This window comes from Pseudonaja textilis, chromosome 8 (assembly GCF_049901715.1).
Source record: "Pseudonaja textilis isolate UNSWEBS1 chromosome 8, rPseTex1.2, whole genome shotgun sequence".
NCBI classification, from domain to species: domain Eukaryota; kingdom Metazoa; phylum Chordata; class Lepidosauria; order Squamata; family Elapidae; genus Pseudonaja; species Pseudonaja textilis.
In genome coordinates, this window is record NC_141997.1 from 24,583,515 (window position 1) to 24,604,568 (window position 21,054).

Below are 21,054 nucleotides of genomic sequence, written 5' to 3' on the forward strand. Positions count from 1 at the left end.
TGATCCAATCTTCAAAGCTGTAATAGATTGCAATTATCTGTGGGCAGTTAATCACGGTCTGCCTAATTCATGTCAGAATAAGAAAGTTTGGTCAATATGAAGAAAACATGGAGAGATTAGTCTGGTTCATGCTTCCAATGGCAAGCAAATATAAGCTTAGAAGAGAGGAGTTTGTGAAGCTCACTGAAATTCTGACAGCCCATCAGTTCATTATGACACTGCAGCCTAGAGGAACACAGATAAACTATGTCACTGGCTTTTTGTAGCTGAATATAATAAAACCATAATTCACTGGGAAGCCAATACCCTTTCACTGGATAGGTCAGGCAAACATGATCACATTAGAGAAATTCAACCTTCTCTTTTATGACTTGTAAATCAAATGCAGAAGTTGGTGTCTCCGAGTCTCCTGCCAAATCAGAATGTCCTAGAAGCAGCCATTGGAAACAAATTCATCTTGCTATAAAGGCAATGGTCTGAATAATACTTGACTCTTAATTTAGCCTTTGGCAAATGTTTACAATTAGATGAAGCCTTATTTTGCCGTCATGGTGAAATCCCTTGTTCTCACTTTATGTCAGGCTCAGCAAGATTAGGAGAAAAGTAACAGGACATAAGCAAAAGCAAATTTTGAGGTGATTTACATTACAGGTAGTCCTCAAGTTACAACCATAATTGGGATCAAATTTCTGTTGCTAAGCAAGACCATTGTTAAGTGGAATCACTGCAGTTGTTAAGTGAATCCTGTAATTGTTAGGCAAATGCACCTCCCCTCTTTGCTTTTCAGATGCTGGCTGAAAAGGTCACAAATGGCAATCACCACAGCCCCAAAAATGATGTTGCTGCAATCATTATAAATACATGCCAGTTGCCAAGCACCTGAATTTTGATCACAAGACTATGGGGATAATGTGATGGTTGTAAGTGTGAGGACTGGTCATAAGTCACTTTTTTCAGTGCCGTTGAAACTTCAAAAAGTCACTAAACAAATGGTCGTAAGTCAAAGACTAGCTTTACCTGCCAAGGATGATGCATTTCCTAAAGCTTGTGCAGGAAGCAAAATCCACCACGCATAGAAGGATGGTAGGAAATAGACAGATCAGTATCAAGCAAAGGATGGACAGACTCAACTCAGAAGACAATCCTGTAGATAACTACAACATTTTTCTATGTAGGGGGCACCAGATCAAGATCTCAAGACATGGATATGATGGGGGTTTTTTGAATGAAAACAATTTCATGTGCAGCCTACATATAAAACTTGCTTGGTCAACTCAAAACCTATGGGGCAGGAAATATTACACAGGGTATGTAACATTGCATGACAACTCGTTTAAAATAAACCTCTATGGCCCTACACAGACAAGTCCAGGGCCCAGATTCAGTACCCTCAAATGAACAACAATAAGCTCTATGGGCTCAAATGCCTGAAATTGTTCTACCATTTTATGGTCATTAATCAGGAATCAGTGATCTCAACAAAGCTAGATGCAAATAACTTGAATTGTCATCTGTAAGATTATTATTGTTGAACATATACCCACTGTGAAAATACCAGACCAAAAAGTCTCCTCTTAATATTGCAGAATAGAAATTCAACCCTGTCAATGTTCATATCTGTTTGCCATTTTAATGTAAATTTAATTAAAATACTGGGTAGGGCGATGTTGGAGTGTTGGTATGTAGATCATGGTGGACTGTAATTATATACTGCACACTTGATTTCTGATCAAAGGATATGATCATCACTCTTTGCCTGCATTAGTAATAACTAACGATCAAATTATGGAACTAAGCTGATATATCTCGATTATTTATTTCTTCACTGGTTGACAGGCAAGTTTACGTGCTCAATGCCAGAAGTCTTCGCATTCTAGCAGCACAGAAATAAATATAAATACTACAATGACATGTTCTGTTTTTTTAAATCCTATCTCCCACAAGATGGCACTTTATGCTCTTGTTTTAGGGAAAATGCAGCCTGATGTTGCAGGCAGCTGGTCCCCAGCTATAAAAAGAAAAGGGAGGAGGACAACAGAGAGCTTACATCAGTTTTATCCATGCTTCTCTAGAAGAGCTTAAAAATCTGCATACGGTCAACATGGCACAAGTTAATCCCGACACTGCCCCCACCACCATAGGAAAAAAAATCAACCATGGTTAGAGTTACTAATTGTAGTATGGAATATCAAACGAAGTATGGAAGTATGCTTCTCCAATGACTATTTGAAAGCCACTGCATGTTTGAAGCTGAAAGGACAGAATGCCAACATTTCTGAAATAAGGCACTTCTCACAGTAACTCTGTCAGTCATTTATAAATAGTTGTTGAACAAGAATACTTCCGTGCTTTAGTCAATATCACTACCAACAAGTATTCTTCTGTACTGGATCTTGCTCTTAAGAGTTCTATTGTTCTGCATTGTGATAAGTGTATATTTGTGTAGACGATGTTTTATCAAAGAGATCTTAAGTTTGTGTCAAAGTCTTCCTGGAAACTAATTCAAAGGCTCATTTGAAATCTACAAACTATAGAAATAGGATTGACTTAGATTTATGGGTGTATTTTCCTACCAACTAATGTAATACCAAACGTTGTTGATCATCCAGCTCTAAAGCCATTCTGATTATTTGCCAGGATGCTTTATAAATCCAACCAGTATGCTATTTCCAATACAAATACTCACTACTTCTGTTTTAAGAGACTGATTTATGAACTTTCTTCTCCTTAAAGGTGAGGATTATAATGTGCCAAATCCCAGTTTTAAGAATGCACATAGACCTGTAAATGTAAGTTGAAACTAATATTGGACCTCCCCAGTCCATTTTATTCTAAAGTGAACTCAAGTCATAGACTCCTAGACAAATGTCTTCCCATCCCTTAGCTCAGTGGTGACCAACTGGTGGGCTGGGGACCACTGGTGGTCCATGAGAAAATTTCGGTGGTCCGTAGAGAAATGACCCCCCCCCCGCAAACACTACCCCCCAAAGCAATTAATCCAGGCTGCATGGGAACACATGGCCCACCCACCTGCTGGCCCCCACCCATCAGCTGAGTGCGCCACATGAGCTGGAACTGGAAGTAAGACCAATGGCGGGGAAGAGAAATCCGATCGGGGGGGCTTGCTGACGTTGGTGGGAAAGTCGGTCCCATATTCCAGAGCTGCAGTAGTTACAAGACTGGCCCTTTGGTCATCCCAGAGCAGCTGCTCCTCCAGTCCATGGCAGGCCGGTGCACCCGGGTGGAGGAGCTGCTGCTCCGGGATGACCAAAGGGCCAGTTGTTTGACTACTGCAGCTCTGGAATATGGGACCGACTTTCCCATTGATGTCAGCAAGCCACCATCAGTCAAAATTCATATTAGGGATCCACGGGATTTAAAATTATGAGTTTGGTGGTCCCTGAGGTCCAAAAGGTTGGCGACCCCTGCTTTAGCTAGTTGAGGTCTTGGGACAATGATGCCAAAACTTTTGGGCTTGGTGTGTCAAAAAATTTAAAAATGCCTAACTTGACTCTGCAGCTGGATGGGAGAACAAATTTACATATTAATTTATTTTTAAAAATACAATCAGATTATGCGTATGATACCCAGGATTTGCTGCATGTCGCTTGCATTCAGACAGTGTTCTCTTTCTGAAGCTGCTCTGAGCCACATGAGGACTTTGTTCTTGAAGTGCTTCAGAGAATGCTCTGAAAATCTGCAAAATGACCCTGTTCTTGCACAATTTTCAGAGGCTCCGGGGGCTGTGTGAAAGCATGATTTCCAGAGGCCCTGTGAGAGCATGCTCTATTCTTGCACGGCTTCTGCAGTGTCTGAAAGTAGCATCAGAGTGGGGCATGCATGCTTTTGAGAATAATGTATTTTGCTATGTCACCGAAATTGTTGTGGTACATCTCCTTTGACATAAGTGTCTTAGATTCATCATCACTACCTTAGGATGACCCTAAAACTAAGACAGAAGACCATTGAGATAAGGACACCATGTGTACATTTCTCTGACATTAAGATCATGGAAGTGATCTTCTCAAGCTGCCGGGATAAGGCATCCTGCTCAGAATATCTCAGAATTCAGCAGCATTGAAGTTAGTCTCCAGAAAATTGCAGTATTTCTTTCTCACACTGTGGTTATCATTTGCTACCAAATGGCTTGTGTAAAATATTCTGCTTTAGGAATGTTCTTCCAACGGAACATGTTGATACAACCATTCTGGAAATGGTTAGTTAGTTAATTCATCCTCAGTCATGGAAACTACCTGGTCCTAAACTCAACCAGTCCAGCCCTACCTTACAGGGTTGCTCTTGTGGCACACATAGGAGAAAGAAAACATTGTGTACATTGCCTCAAACTGTGAGTGAATAGATGAAGTTGGTTGAAGATAAGAAATGACCTCACTTATCTCAAAGTTTCTGCATGGAAATTGACTGCTAAACAATTCATATTATGTGGTTCAGCAATTAAGTTTCTTGTAAAAGCACAACATCACATCTTGTTGGATAACTAAGGGTGTTTGCCTCTTTTGGGAGGGTGAAGAAGGAGGGAGAGAAGCAGTTTTTCAGCCAAGTTCCTCATGAACCCTCATCTAGCTAAAATAACAGCCCAGTTGTATTTGTTACTTTTCCTACTCTGTTTTCACTTTCTTCTAATTTGTTAAGAATACTGTTCTGTGGGAGACATTTATTGTGAAAACTAAACTCAGGGTGAGTGCAGGAATTTCTGAAAATTGGAAACCGAATGGGAAGCACAATCAGCCATAAAATGACTGTTAAGCTTAAGACTCACAACATGAGAAAGACTGTTCCTGGAAGATATTTAAGAAACACCACAAAATGAATTCCAAACCAAAGAAAATTGATAAGCATCCAAAAATGCAACACTCCTTGAATACCAAGGGAAAAGTTTGTTTCTCTTGCCTATTATATTTATTTAATAAATAGTATTCGTTGCTAACCTGGGACACTGACAACTTTCTATCTTCAAGGGAAGTGAAGGAAAAGAAATTGGAATAGAAATAGAGAATGGAAAAGATGAAGCAGCCAGTAGCTGGTCAGAATGCTGTACAGATTTGTCCTTGATTGCAAAAAAGAAAAAGAAAAGCTTGCTTGCTGCCCACACAGAAATAACTATTTTTGCATGGCTGTAAGATGCCAAAAGAAAGCCAGAGGAATTAAAAGCCTTTATGGAAAAAAGATCTCTAGCTCTGAAAAGGATAGCAAGACAACTAGTGTGGCATATAAGATAAAAGCAATATTTATGTTGACAAAGATATTACATCTCTTTGTTTGAATAAACCAATTCAAGTGAAATAACTGTAAAAATACAGAAGGTCTCCCTATTCTTCATGGCTTTAAGAGACTAATACTGTCTTTTCAACAATTGGGGCTGTGCCTCAAATGTTCTTAAGACTCAAGACAGTTTCTACCTGATTTTCTGATCTTTCACATCATGACAAACTCTGTTAAGTTAGCTGGGTTTGCCCTTTGCTAAACCTTGGGAAGAATGCCAGATGGAACGGGAGTGGGAAATACTAATACCCGCACTTGCTAAGGCTGCTGCCCCATGTAATAAGAATGAATAACCTCCAAGACTTTCAAGGAGAAAAAAGTGACCTATTACAGACCCTTTTCATCCTCTTTTCAGAACATAAACATAATAAGCAACCTTGATGATATTAAGTCCAAATTAGAAATAGTGGTCTCGGTGACCAATTCATGAAATAATATTTTACCTTTATAATCGGGAGATGATTCATGTGTGCTAAACAATAAGCCTCAGCATCATTTTTAATGTCATTGGGATACATCCAGACTAGGAAAATGGTCATCCAAAGAATGAATGATATGGAACATTAGATTAAGGAAACAAGTTGTCCCAGAAAAACAGAACTTGGGTTATCCAATGGAAACCAGCAAATTATTGACTTTCTTATTTTTCCCTAAAGAAAACATTCTTTAAAACTAGATTAGCATCATTTCCTTTGCAGTGCTGCAAGAGTGGTATGCTAAAATTCATTAATTGAGCATATCTGTTCATGTAGTATTGAGATAAAAACGATCACCCATGGTTTTACTAAATTATACATTTTACATGATCATTCCAGCTAATCCTATTTTACCCATTTTATGCAGACATGCTGGAAGATCAGAGAAGCACCTTTCAAAGTTTTCTTCAAAGGATCTGAAACCTTCTAGCGTGTGGTCAGTAGATTTTAGTTGCTGCAATGGAAAGAAGGAAACAATTGGTCCAGGGTGATTTTAAAAAAATCTTTTACAGATCAATAATGCTGAAGTTATCATAGATTAATATTGTTGGAAGAAATATCCTTCTAGGTTTAGTTCCAAGTGGGAAGAAAGACACTGGAAACATGGAGACTGCTTGGAAAGATGGTTTAATGGTGGACAGGACCCCACTGAGGTCCCAGGCAAAAAAAAGAGCACATGGGTGAGAGAGGGAGAGAGATTTATATCCTGTTGGGCTTTGAACTTGCTTCCTGTTCCTGTGGCAAGAAATGTATCCTGATTGGTTGTCAGACTCCCATGAGGCCATGCAGGGGTAATTTTGTAGGTTGTCTTGAGTCCCAAGCTTGGTTGAATCTTGCTGGGTGATGTAATGAAGGGGCTTTGGGTAATTCCTCCCATGGCTTAATGGCTTGGATCTGAGTGAGGGCTAATCCAGCGATGGGATTATTATTTTTACTACCAGTTCTGTGGGCGTGGCTTAGTGGGCATGTCAGGGGAGGATACTGTAAAATGGACAGTCAGAGATGGGATTTGCCGGTTCTCCAAACTACTCAAAATTTCCACTACCAGTTCTCCAGAACTGGTTAGAACCTGCTGAATCCCACCTCTGGGCTAATCCCATCACCCTGGAGCTAAATGTCTTGTAGATAAGATGGCTCAGTCCCTCTGGGGCTATTAACAAAGGTGGGGGCTGCTTTCCAAGAGCATATTTCTCCTTTTCTCATCCAGGGAGGTATAATATTCTGCCTTTTTAATATTTCCTATATTTCATTCTTCTAGGAGAGGGGTGGTAACTTTCTACAATATTATACTGCTAAGATTCTATTAGTGTTAGGGACTATCTTGTAGTGGTTTTTGTTTCATTCTGCTTTTGTTTTATGTAGTCTTAATATTTCTATTTGTCTCTTTCTGTACTTTTTGTATTTTTGAGCATTGACCAAATAAAAACTACCTGTACTTCTTTTTCTCTATGCATAATTTTCAGCCTGCAGTTATCCCAGAGCTTAGCACAAGGGAGCAGTAGTCAATCAGACTGTGCCAAAGATCTTGACATTTCATTTTATGGCACGACAAGAATCCATTTCTGGATCAGTTCTGTAGTGGAACATTAAAGTGGAGCATCATTCACTGCCCACAAATTAGCTATTTGAAAGTGTAGTTTATCTTGATGAAGATTATAATCTTTGTGGAAAGCCTAAATATAGTTTGAAATATTGATGGATACAGGATTGAGCAAATGATATATTTCAAATACTAGCAGTTTTTTTTTTCCATATTGCAGGAAGATGAGGTATCCCTATATTTTGATACTAGGCAGAAGACCCAAAGGGAAACAGGAGTTTTCATTTTCTCCCTCCACCCCACCCCCCAAAGAAGTGCAATATATGCTAATTACAATAAAGCAATTTGATGCCACCATACTTCTTACATGGAATTTAATTAAGCCTGGCCCTCAGTTTTACCATATACAAGGCCATTCCTCATGCATATCTGAGGAACCATGCAGGTGAGCCATTGTGTACATAATCAGGTCTCTGTGTCAAAGTGCTTTTAAACATGGTTGAGGCTAGGGTATGACTCATTTCAATTCTGGGTGAAAACTGTTATTTCCTATACAAGGGCAATCCACTAACCCTTGATAACCATAAACACGGGCAATTAAGGATAAATTGCTGCACCAATTTCTCTCCTGAAGTGCCATTGACCTTGAGCTTCAATCAACCTAGTGCCATGTTTGTATAAAAGATTCCAAAATAAATTGCAAATTGAATGAGGAAGAATACCCAAACGCATTAAATAGTTTACAGCCGGCTAGTTAATCAACTTACTATACTTAAAGATTGAAGTTTCCATGCTTTCCCGTTCAAATTCAATACCCTCAGCAGTTCCTGAGAGCAGATTTCATCCTTGGTATGCAGAAAATATTAGGCCCTTGTGATGTTGGAGCAGCAACTTTGCTGTGTTTTATTATATAGAGGGGGGACTTTTTATAGAACATAAATACCTGTAATAACAATGCCTCAGCAATGGTTTACTTATTCAATCAAAAAAGATATTATGTCCTTCATCTTGGCTTTAGCCAAGTCACTGCAAAATTTCTATAGCCAAACTTTTTGTAAGAGCAAGAAGAACTCACTAGCTGCTAATATCTGACTAAGATTTGGTGGTGATTGTCTCTTTCCTATGTATATCTATGTAGCCAAATTCTCTATATCTGACTCTATTGTTCCCTATCTTATGTTACTTTTTGTATCCATATACTTCTAGATCTGTTACTATTAATACTTGTAATATTGATCAGTGTGTAATTTAAAAAAAAATGGTTTATTATTATGCAAGATACCTTTGCAACCAACCAGCCTAATATACCTAACGTGCTGAAACAATAGCAGTCTATTTTCTTTCCCTTTGGTATGGAAGGGGGCAATGACATTCATGTTCTTCATGGCAACAGGCAGGGTCAGAACCCAATTAAGGCATATCCCTGATTATCTGCACTGGTTGGTTGGTTCAGAGGGAGAAGTGACTGGTTTGCTGGAGGCACTATTTACAGGTATAGAGTATCTCATCTTCTTTTGCACAAGGGCAATGTAAATCTCTCTCCATCCTCTAGGGATATTATTTTTTCCACTCAAATCTCCCTTATGAGACAATTTGGGTTGAGATAAAGTAATGGTCCAAAGTCAACTGGAAGAGTGCAGGTAACGCTATATAAGCATTGCATTGGTTTAACACACTTAATCACACATGCCCTGCATGCACAATTTCCATTCCATTCTTCTCTTTCTCCAGAACATGCTTTCTTCTCCCACAGATCCATGCAGCCAGGAGCAGCAGGTTGCTTTTGCCCTGCAACTTTGCCTTTTCCGACACCTTCTTTTTATAACTTGGGCCTGTCCTGTTCTGAATGACATGTCAGAACTACCGCTCTGGACCCATCCAATTGATCCAAAAGTGCAGCCCCTTAAAAACTTGGGGAGCGACCACAGGGATTTAAAACAAGCTTGCCTTGCACACTGCTCCCCACAGCCCTGCGATCTTCCTTCCCACCGCCAATCACGCACTGGCCCTGAAGCACCATTGTTTCTGCCCACCACCCAATTGGATGGGGGCCATTTGTTCTGTGCAGAAAAACACCTGTGACAAACAGTTCCTGGGCAAATGGGCAGGGAGAAAGGGCAGGAGGCAGAGGGCCAGGGGGCCATTGGCAGTGGACAATGGCTGGGGGAAGGCCAACTGAGGAGGAAAGCTGGCTTTGAATCAGCTGAGATGGGTGGTAAATGGCATGGCCAAGGATCGGTGCCTAAATGTCCCATTTCACTCAGGACAGTGGAAGAAGACTGCAGTCAGCTGAGAGCAGTGGGGGTGGGTGGGTGGAAGGTGACAGGTTAAGATGGCTCCAGAATTCAGGGTAGCTTAAGGGGCAGCGATGGAGGGGGAGATAAGTGGGTGGGGGAAGCTGAAGTGGAAGAAAGTGTGGCAAGGTGGCAAAAATGGAAGTTGTGATGACCACAATAGAACTTCTGGAATGGCTGTTGCTAAATGGTGTGATCCATTGGCCATGTTTCGGCCAATGACTGCTTCTTTATTGACAGAAATTCCACCACCATAACTGAGTCTAGTCACATTGCTGCTGGTCATCCCCTTCTTTCCTTCCACTTTCCCCAGCATCGTAGCCATTTCCAGAGATCTGGTTTTAGCATCATGCATCTCAAGTAGGGAAACATGAGGCTGGTTATGTGTGTCTTGACTGAGAACTTTGGGTGGAGTTGTTCAATGATCCATCAGTTCGTTTTCTTGGCTGTATATTGTTTAGTAAAAATAGAACATGATGGTTGAGCTGCAGAATGTTTTTAGCCCCTTGGCTTAGAAGCACTAGAAGTAGCAAAGTCCCCAAATGGCTCTTCAAAAGTGGAACCAATAGTTTAGAATTCACATCTATGTGTCACAAGAATACCTAAAAAAATGTGGGATTCAAAACTGCAGGTATATTTAAAGCATGTATCCTTTACTCACAAACTCTCAGACCACCTTAAGATGCTAACAGTACAATTAAAACAGTATGAACATTGTTATTGAAATCAGTCATAGTATATTCTCTCTCTCTCTCGTGTATGTGTGTGTGTGCGCGCACTTGTGCATGTACACATGTATGTAGTTTTATAGAAGGTGAAGAGCAATGGTAATAGAAATGTCTGTATTAGGTGTCTCAATTCCAGTAGTAAAACCTCCCTGTAGAGGACCTCCTGCAAATAGACACTACAGCTTTCCTCAGTGATCATACAATTTCAACATCGAGGAACCCATATACCAAAGACAACTTCACACAACTTTTTAGTCTGGTTCGCTTTTAAGTCACCATAATGGTCCTAGCTTTTGAAAATGAAAGTTAAGTGGTGATGTGCTAGATAAAGTGGCTTTATGGATCTTGGGCTCAAAACGTATCCACAATCTCCTGAATGTTGGCCAACCAGATCCTGGAAGGCCACCGTAAGACCAACAAATTTGAATGATAAATGCCACTGGAGGTCCAACCATTTTTTCTCTGGATTGAAGTCGGGCTTCCCATGAGCAACCCAGCTGGACAAATCTGTCAGCCAGTTCTGAGTAAGGCTGCATGGGGCCTTTTCTAACTTCCCAAATAATTGCCTGAGATTTTTCTCATTTTCTCCATATTTTTAATTGCTATATTTTAGCAAAATTATATGAGAATTGGTTAAAAAAAGCTTAGTATATTTCAGTGAGATTTGGAATGGATACTTCAAAAGACTTGCTATTTGCTTTGGTTTAGAGTATTATACAAACCTAGCCACTGCAATTTGTTACTCATGGCTTGTGGCTTAATATAATGCATGAACCTAGACATTTGTTATTTATTTATAAGCCATGGCTTTTAATTTGTATAAACCACTTCTATTACAAAGGGTATATCTAATCAAATTAACAATACAGTAAGGAAAAATCCTGACATTTCTTAGCATACTGTATAATACTGCCCTTAGCTGGATCCATTTTTTAATTCTGTAGCATTAAAAGAAGCAAATATTGAACAAGCTTTTTGAAACTAGTTATTTTACCTATTTTAAAAAATCTTTGTCGTATAATTTCTCCTATAACCTTCATATGAAAATTTGGCTGTCCTTTGTGTCACTAGTGAAGTCAAGGGCAACAAATGAAATGTAATCAGTATGTTCAGATACAGGACAAAGTACAACAAAGAAATATTACATAGAAAACATTTCCCAAGGGCCACTGAAAATTTCCTTGTACATGCAGAGCTAGATATTTCTTAAGTAAGCAACTGATATAATAACCCTACAAGAGACCAAAAAAAAAAAAAAAAGGAAATTAGGGTCTTAAGTTGAATGTGCAATACTGAATTAGTAATTATCTTGAATATAGGCTAATATTTGAAAATACCAAGGTCAAGTAAAAGACAATAAATGTACAGATTTCAAATTATTTTTACAATGGAAAAACATGAACTAACGTATATGCAAATATTTCTTGTGGACCAATATAAGAATATTCCACAAATATTTTTCATGATTTCACCATCACAAGAAATAATAATTGCAGGATTAAAGTACAATAAATAGCAAGCATACATCTCATTACACACAATATCAATATACCTCATTACACACTGCGAAAAGCAGAGACTTCTGAAAATCAAATCTCAATAAAAAATAGAGAACTAAACACACTATCTTATCCAGGAATTCCAGGTTTTATTATGGTTGTCAAGATGCTCTTTTGTGAGCTGCCCAGGATTATGGTTCATAATAAATAAAATACCCAGAATATTTGATCTTTTTAAACATAATACTGGAATAAAAAAATACTGGAATAAAGTAATACTGGAATTTTTTTTTAAATGGCTATGGTGAATTCATTTCCATTCTGATAAAATGGTGCTGGAGATGTTTTTCTTCCATTCTACTTAAGTATTCTGAGTGCCCTCTTTGACCATGATGACAAAAAAACTGACTGCATAGTTTCAGCCCATCTGAAGTGGAAAATTGTAGTTATTTAAAAAAATCCCAATTCTCTTCAGAAAACTCATCTATGATAGGGCTCTATTCACTTTCCAGCTCTCATCTCTGATATTAAAGTTGTTTCTTTGTCATTAGAAGAATGGGCACTCTCACCTTACACAGGCTTTGTAATACAGCGGAATACCCTAAGATAATGAGCTTTCTTTAAAAAAATCACAGCATGTATTCCAAGAGGCGGAATAATTTTATGCATGTGTTTGTTATTAAATTTCAATGCAGCCCATCTCACCAATCAACTATTTTTGACTAGTTAAAACTGGAACAGCATTTATCCACTAAGCATGAGTCCTGACTATCAGAAAATGTAAGTTGCCATCAAGTTCTGCTAGATTGTTCGTCACATCCAGGTTGCTTTCTTTCAAAAAAGATGGAATTAATATAGATTTCTCCTAGGATGTTCCCCATCCTATCCCCAAGTCTGAAGATGCCTGAAGATCCTCTCCTTAAGACATATGAACTGCAGTTATATTTGCCCATTCTGCAAAAAGAAATATTTTGAATAATTATTTTTTCCTAACTCTGTCCATTTGGTTGCCCTTGTTTGTACTTTACTGGACCTGGTTTCCATCACAAAAATATCAATGCATGATGAGACAACGGATTTCTTCTATACCTGGCTTGCCACAAGCCTGAGTTTTGGGGATTGGTTATTTTGGAGTTGCCTGGTCCAAGGTCACCCAGGTCTGTGCCTCAGAGGGGACAAGAACCTGGATTTTCTCACACAACCCAGCACTTTACCCCCCTACACCATGCTGGGTTGCAGTGAATTTGAACACAAACATTTTAAATGATTTTATCTTTGATATGTCTGCTAATCATGTATACTCAATTGCTCATCAAAGATACATTTAAATAAGATATTAAGCATAATACTATGCATGTCTGATCAAAATTAAGTGCTATTGGGTATAGCAAACATATTTTAATACTAGGGTTTTACTTGTTTTGGCTAGCTGTACAGTATAACTTTACAGTTCTTCAGACATGTTCATGTTTAAGGCTTCAACATGTCTATGCTCAAAAAGACAGTACCAGCAGAATACCACTTGTTCAATCATAATCAAATACAATTTGTCTGCTGCTGGGGAGTTACAAATTGTACTTGGAATGTTCTAGAGAAGTTTCCACTTGAATGTGTGTTGACAGGAACACTTAAAACTACGTACATACAATGTATGCAGCTTATCAAGGGAAGCTGTTAATATTCTGTTTTGATAACACCTATTGTGTTGAAAGTATCACAAGTACTGAAAAATAAGTAACATCAAGCGAAAAGAACATTTGATGGCTATTAGCTTTCAATTAACCAATAAAATGCTTATCAAATTACTTTTAAAAAAAAGTGATTGTGGGCAGGTATGTGCTGTTATCAACTTTTGCTGGTGGTGGATGTAATCTGTATGACCTTCAGAGGAAAAAGGTATAAAGCAAAAATAGGGTTGCCAAATCCTTGTGTACCAGTGGAAGAGTTTGGTTTTTGCAGCTCCTAAATCTCAAGGCGGAAAATGGCAGCTTTACATGAAAAGAAGACCTGCAGCCAAAGAATGGAAAATTTTCAACGTTTTGTATGGAATCCAGACACAGGGCAGTTAATGGGAAGAACTTTGATTAACTGGGGTATGTGGCAACAAACATTTTTTAAAAGTCTGATTTTAGAACTTTTGGAACTTGTAAGACCAAAAATTAGTACTGAAAGCTGCTTTACAGAATATTGAAATCAGTTACCCAAATATTATTAGTATTACTTATGGTAACTATTAAAGAATAATTCTGAGTCCATGCTAGCATTCCAATAAAGAGCAATAGAATTGGGATGGATCCAATGTCTCCTCAATCAGACTTGCTTTTAAATCTAATTTAGATTATAAAAGCACTGAAATTATGTTGCAAGGGCCAAGGTGAGGACCCACTGTATCCTCAGCTATGTCTCACTGGGTTTCCAGTTGCTCTCTTTCAGTCTTTATCTCAGAAATTACCAGGCTGATTTATGCTCATTCTCAAAACTTCTTTATGGCCCCAAATACCCACAGAAACTAGACAACTGCTTTCTTGGAGATGAAGACAACTGGCTTTGAAAAACTTGAGCAGAATGAAACATTACTCTAAAAGGGCTCAGAATACAAAGAAACATATCACATTTTTTCTTTGATTTGGAAATATATACTAGGAATGCAAGGAGTGTGCATGTGTGCACGTGCATATGTAGGGAAAAGCTAGTTAAGAATGTGTCAAAGTTAGAATGGATGATCTAAACTCAAATATAGTTTGCATAGTATTAAAATATTTTTGTGCTTGCTTCTGGTTGCTTAGAGCTTTCCTTTTGACTTCCAATTAGTCCAATTTCTTTTTTATACCTTATTCACCAATATATTATTCCTTAAGGAGACATTTAATTGGTTTGAGAAGCCTCAGCAGGCTATTTGATAATGTACCACACGTATAAACTTTTATGCACCTGTTACTTGTAGAATTTCTTCCCCCTCTTTAGAATTCAACAGCTGTCACGTTTTAAAATGTATTAATTTCCAAAATAAGCATTAACTAATAAACTTGATCAAACTATAGCTTGAAATTTGGAGATTTTCAAAACTTAAAAAGTGTTGAAAGGAACTGAACACTTTCAATTATACAGCATGGTTCTGATCACCCTGTTCGGTCATCAGGGTGAAGTAGCCCTGATGTTCTAGCATCCACATTCTTTCCACTCTCATTTAGCTGCAGGAATTCCAGTGCTGAGAGCATTTTGAGCAGTAAAATTTCAGTATCTTGATGACATGCAGTAATTTGTTTGAATTAAATTATTGAGCCAGTTTAATGCACATGCCTTTATTTTTAAAGTCTATTTTTATTTCTTTCTTACAGTATGGATTAGTCTTTATTATGTTGCATTCTATGTGGTATTGACTGGACTATTCACACTTTCTATCTATTCTTTAATGAAGACAATTAATCCTTATACACCAGACTATCAAGATCGATTAAAATCACCAGGTATTTTTTTTTACATTTCTTCTCATTTTGTTATTAAACCCATATAATCCAAAATTATTTATAAGCTTATCAAAATTTATGGGAAAACACTATGAAACAGAATTTAAAATTGCTCTTCAAACTATTGTCAACTGATGGTTAAAATCTGATAGATCCAACTCCATCTCAAATAATCTTGCTTCCGAGCAGAAATGTATATAAAAGTTCCATCAAGTATCTTGTATAAGTACTGTTTATCAAAAGTATTTATTCTTCATTCTAGAATGGTTTAACAGGAATAAATAGACCACACTGTAGAACAAGGGTCTTCAAACTTGCCAAGTTTAAGACTTGTGAACTTCAACTCCCAGAATTCCTGAGTGAACATGACTGGAGGAGGAATTCTGAGAGTTGAAGTCCACAAGTCTTAGAGCTGTCAAATTTGAAGACCCCCGCTGTAGAATAATAAAACCAACACCTTAAATGCAGGAAAAAAAAAACAAGCAAAAAGCTGCATTTTTACCACTTTGATCAATGTATGAGTTGTTTGGTATTAAAAAAAGTTGCAAATAATGAATTTTACAAAATGAAAGTTAATGCTATCATATGTAGTGAGGGGTAAAGTATAATTAAATAAACAATTGCGTTTTTATTAAACTTTAAGCCTTATATTCCTTAAGACTACTTTGCTCAAAGAAAAAATACCAGTAGCAGGTTTACGGCAAAATACAATGCAATTTGAGAATATCGTTTTCTCTGCATCTAAAGACTGCTAAAATATATTTTGCATTTAAATTTTACTTTATGCTACATTTTGTGAAAAAGACTTGATAAATAAGCTGTAATTTTTATATTTTTCTTCTTCTATTTTTGATTTATCATTAAAGGAGTGACATTACGACCAAATGTATATGGAGAAAAAGGAATGGAAATTTATTATAACATTTTTCAGAACTCCTCCTATGCTGGTTATGTTGGGATACTTAAGAAATTTCTTTCAGGTAATGGTGGAACAGCGGTAGGCAAATAATTTAGGACCGTGTAGAAGTTCTATTGAAAAATGGAATATTACAGAGAAAAGGAAAACAGAAACTTGAAAATGAAATACAGGTTAAGTTGAATTCCAATTAACAAAGTATTTGATGCTAAAACTTTATCAAATATTCCTACTAAAAAAACGGAACAGAATATTAGGTCTTCATCTTTTGACATAGTGGCACTTTGGTAGAGAAAACAATTTTGACTACCCAAAAAAGAGTAAACAATTGCAATTGAAAGAATTACTGAAGATTTAAAAAATTATTCTTTTGTAAACCAGAAAATCAATTTTCATCTTGCATTTTACTATAGTTTATGATCATATATTATCTGTAAGTGAAAAGTCAACTTTGTGTTATAACTTCATCATAAGTTCTATGCACATTGGATCATTTCAGGAGGAAAACATGTATCATATGAGCACGAGTGCTCATACAATTTTAAATATTGACTTCTTCTGCCTACACAGATTTCTTTATCAAAGTGCACGGTAGAGGAAAAACACTATTTTTTTTAGTTATTCTGTGTACATTGAAAAATTTCCACTACTTTTCCTTTTATTTGTCCTAAACAGATGGGATTACTCTGAAATTTTGTATTTGTCTTGGGCTCATATTCTGAAAATTCCACAATTGTTCACAAAATACAAAGCTACCAGTAGAATAAAAATGTACAATTCAACAATAATAAACAAGTATCAGCATATTAGTGTAACATTCTATAATCTGGAAATATTGTGATTATGATTACTATGCTAGGCAAGGAATACCAATTGTAATCCCAGACGTCTGGAGAGCACAGAATTTGGAAAGTTGCAATGGAGTATAATGTAAACTATACTGCAATGGAGTATAATGTATAAACTATCTTTAACCAGCATTTTCAAAGTTTCCTTTCACGAAAGTGGCTTACCACATCAAATTTACTGCAAGGAAGATCCATAACATAAGAGTTCACTTCTCCAATATACAGTTCCTTTGAACTAATTTAAGAGGCATCTCATTTTGGCTAGAATGATATGAGAAGCAATGATGTAGCACCATACAAACCAGATTATTATGTCTTGCTTAGAATTACACTTGAGTCTGTCCATTTTGATTTAGTTGGGACCCAAGAAATACTTGACAGCTGTTTCCAATCTGACTTACCTTTCCCATCTGGCAAGACATAATTAGGCCACTGTTACATAAAATAACTGAAATGTATAAGAAGTTACAGAAGCTTAGGAAACATTACAAGGCAAGAACAAGCACTTTTTGAATTATATAAAGTACGTATTATTTCTTTCTACCTGCAATAGAAAATGTTTATTTTTCTTCTACTTTCTCACTTTAGCATACAATGAAACTATGCAAGAAGACAATGAAAACTGTAGTCAGGAAAATTATTACTACCAAAAGACATTTGATGCTCCAAATAATGAAAAACACTCTTGTAAATTTACAAGAGATATGCTTGAAAACTGCTCTGGTTTGACGGATACCAAATTTGGTTTTCCTGAAGGAAGGCCATGCTTAATAATAAAGATGAACAGAGTAAGTATAATACCAGATGTGAAAAGCATAATTTAACACCAATTTAATAGGAAAGAAAATTTTTCTGACAGATGCTTTATTATTTTCTGCATTATGTTCTGCAAAGGATTACAAAAATATTGTTAGAACATAAACCTGCAAATGAGGGAAGATTGAATATGCTCAATTTTAATAATTAATTATCCTGACACTCAAATTTTGTATTTGACAAATTCTGGAGTCAGATACATAGAAAAAGCAAAGTACTAAGATCAGTTGTAGCAGTCACAAAAGGATGGCTTACAAAAATCTTGTTTGGTAGACATAAACATTTAATTTCTACAGCCACCTAATGCCTACATTTGGTTTATTAACATTAACTTATGAGACTTTTAATAAGGAAATTATATTGCAGATTATCAATTTTCTTCCTGGCAATGGGACTGCCCCCAAAGTGAACTGCACAACTACCGTAAGTATGTATTGTGATATTCAAATCTTTTAGGCATCACACATTTTTCATCTTCTGCCTTTGCTCCATATTTTTCACCCATCTGCTTTCCCCTCAAGGACGTTTCAATGGTTATTTTGAAACCTTTCATGCTCCTCCACAAAATTAGTAAAATAATGCAATCTCAATAACCACATACTTAAATTGTTAAGTAAAACAAATCTTGCCCCCTGAGGTTTGCAGAAATTGTACGATGACATGTATTATGCAGATTTCACTGATACACTATTAAGATGTTCACTTTTATATGATTAAACCTCCAAATGAAACCAATTAAACTCACACATTTAAGGGAAAGTATGATTATACTGCTATATGGTATACTTACATACTATGTGATAATATACATTGAGTCTCAGTTATCTGATAGCAGCACTAATACTTATCCTATTTATGATCTGCTGAAGGATGACAGCTCATTTGAAGTAGCATATTATCCGGCAAATGGAACTTTTAGCCTTCACTACTTCCCTTACTATGGACTCAAGGCACAGGTATGCTTCCCCCCTCTTCGTTTTTTTTTTTTTTTGATAGGATTGTTGCATATATTTTAGCTTTATTAACATTTGTCATATGTATTTCCATCTCAGCCTAGCTACACTAATCCACTGGTAGCAGTGAAACTTCTCAACTTTACGTACAACAAAATACTACACATAGTATGCAGAGTAGTTGGCGTTGGAATTACTTCAAATAACCCACATGATCCATATGAAGGAAAAGTAGAATTCAAACTTCGGATACAAAATTAATCAAAGTTTATAAAAACTGCATTGAGAATGTGTGTGCTATGTAGCTTTGTATGATTATTTGTATGATTTCAATTTGAAGTGTACAGTTTATAGCAAAATTAGTCACAACTTTAATAATCAATTGTATAAAGTTTGTTTTTATTATCTAGTATGCTTAATCAGAAATGTTAATTGGATTTTTCCACACTGGAGAATACCAAATATATACTTGGTTTACTGCATGTTTGGCAATGGGATAGGATTCCACTGAAATATGTGCAAAGTTATAATAATACACAACTATTTATATATTGAAAAATATTAAACATAATAAATTACCTCTGGAATGATATTTATAATAAATTGGGCAGGAAAAAAACCATTGCTTTGCATCTCAACATATTTCAATATGAAAATAAGAACTATTGTATGAAAGAAACATATAAACAAAAGCTTGTGAATCGAATATAGCTCCTGAGCCTCTTTGTGACCCTAGAAACTCCAAAACATTGTTGGTAAATTTGGGCAGTAAACTGAACCTGGGAAGGATGATCTTGTTCTTGATTGGAAAAGAAAGCTAACTAATTCACTTGATGATATCAGGGTACCCTGGAAGAAAATCTACAATGCTTCAGTGCCAAACTGCCAGCAACAACTTAGTAACTCAAACAAACCAAACCAAAACAGACCTTAAATGTGAAAAGGGTGCATACTCTGATCTAAAAATATCTTATGTATTTTTTTTACTGTTGTTTAATTGTATTAGTGTTATTTTAGAAATTACTTATTTGCTTTCAGAGACCTCAGTGGAATTTTAAATTGAATGACTTAGTATATTTTAAAGTAGACTTGATGCAATTGTGTTGGACAAGTTACTTTAAAGCACCTAGATTATCTTAATATGAAGACATTTTAATAATTGAAACACACACAAACATAGCCACTTATCTGTATATAAAGTACATGTATTGAGCCAGACCATCTTCATAATGAATCTTCAATGAATTCACCACCTGCATGACGGTGATAGGTAGGTAAGTGGAAATAATGCTTATGGGGTATTAAAAAGAACTTATTGAAATGAATTAAGGATGAGGAGCACGAATGGGGTAACACCAGAATTGGTGCCATAAGGGAAAGCCCAGGACATTGCAACCATCTGTGACATTCGGTAATGAAGATGTCCATCAAAATTCTGTTGATGCATCTGGCTACTGCTTTTACACCATGGGGATAAAACCAATCTACTATATCAATGTATAACAGCAAAATGTAAAAAGGCATTTAGAGTTGTTGATACTTGCATTTAACATGCTTTTAAATTATCAGCTTAGTAAAATGTTTCCTCTACTGAAGAGGAACTCAAGTATCACTAAAATTCCATATGCAAATGGAAAGCATGTTCATACATATAGGAGAATCAGTTCTTTGCATATCTTAATAATGAACTTGAGAATCTTCTAAGGCTCATGGTAGTAAGAATAATGGAAAACAGTACAATGGGGAAAAAGATTTGTGATGTAGTTCTGTGTACCATTAGAGACTCAATTCTTGCTGTACATAAGGATTTCAAATCATTGGACTGGGTTTACTTCTTATTTTTACTTCTTATAGTTTACTTACTATTTGTTTACTTCTTAAACAAATCCCAAAATAAGAAAGTGAAGGCTTATCTGATGTAACATACAGTACTTAGAATAGCCAACATTTCATACATAAAATGAAGTATTTTACACTGATAGAATATACAAAGTCCCACATTATTTTGTCTTATTTGATTCTTAATCCCCAACATTGACTGTATCAATGCGCCTATAGACACTTCCTTGGTAGCTAGCAGGCTTCAGTATTATCTGATTTTATTTTTTAAGTTCCAAGTAAAGAATTAATTTTTTTTAATTTAAAAATGTAATAGCAAACTAGCCTGCTGCAAAGCACCAGCCTCAAGCTGAATATTTATTCTCAAGAAATAAAATATATACAAAGAGGAACTG

At 36.4% G+C, this 21,054-nt stretch overlaps 1 protein-coding gene across 1 annotated transcript; it reads left to right on the top strand.

The window, feature by feature from the left end:
- The first annotated feature begins 13,801 nt into the window (after positions 1 to 13,801).
- Positions 13,802 to 19,113, top strand: ATP4B (ATPase H+/K+ transporting subunit beta). The gene is made up of 7 exons (XM_026707452.2): positions 13,802 to 13,913; positions 15,159 to 15,287; positions 16,154 to 16,267; positions 17,640 to 17,839; positions 18,234 to 18,290; positions 18,737 to 18,823; positions 18,920 to 19,113. Exons 1-7 carry the CDS (start codon positions 13,802 to 13,804, stop codon positions 19,079 to 19,081), a joined length of 861 nt encoding a protein of 286 aa, XP_026563237.1. The 3' UTR covers positions 19,082 to 19,113.
- The last annotated feature ends 1,941 nt before the right edge of the window (positions 19,114 to 21,054 follow it).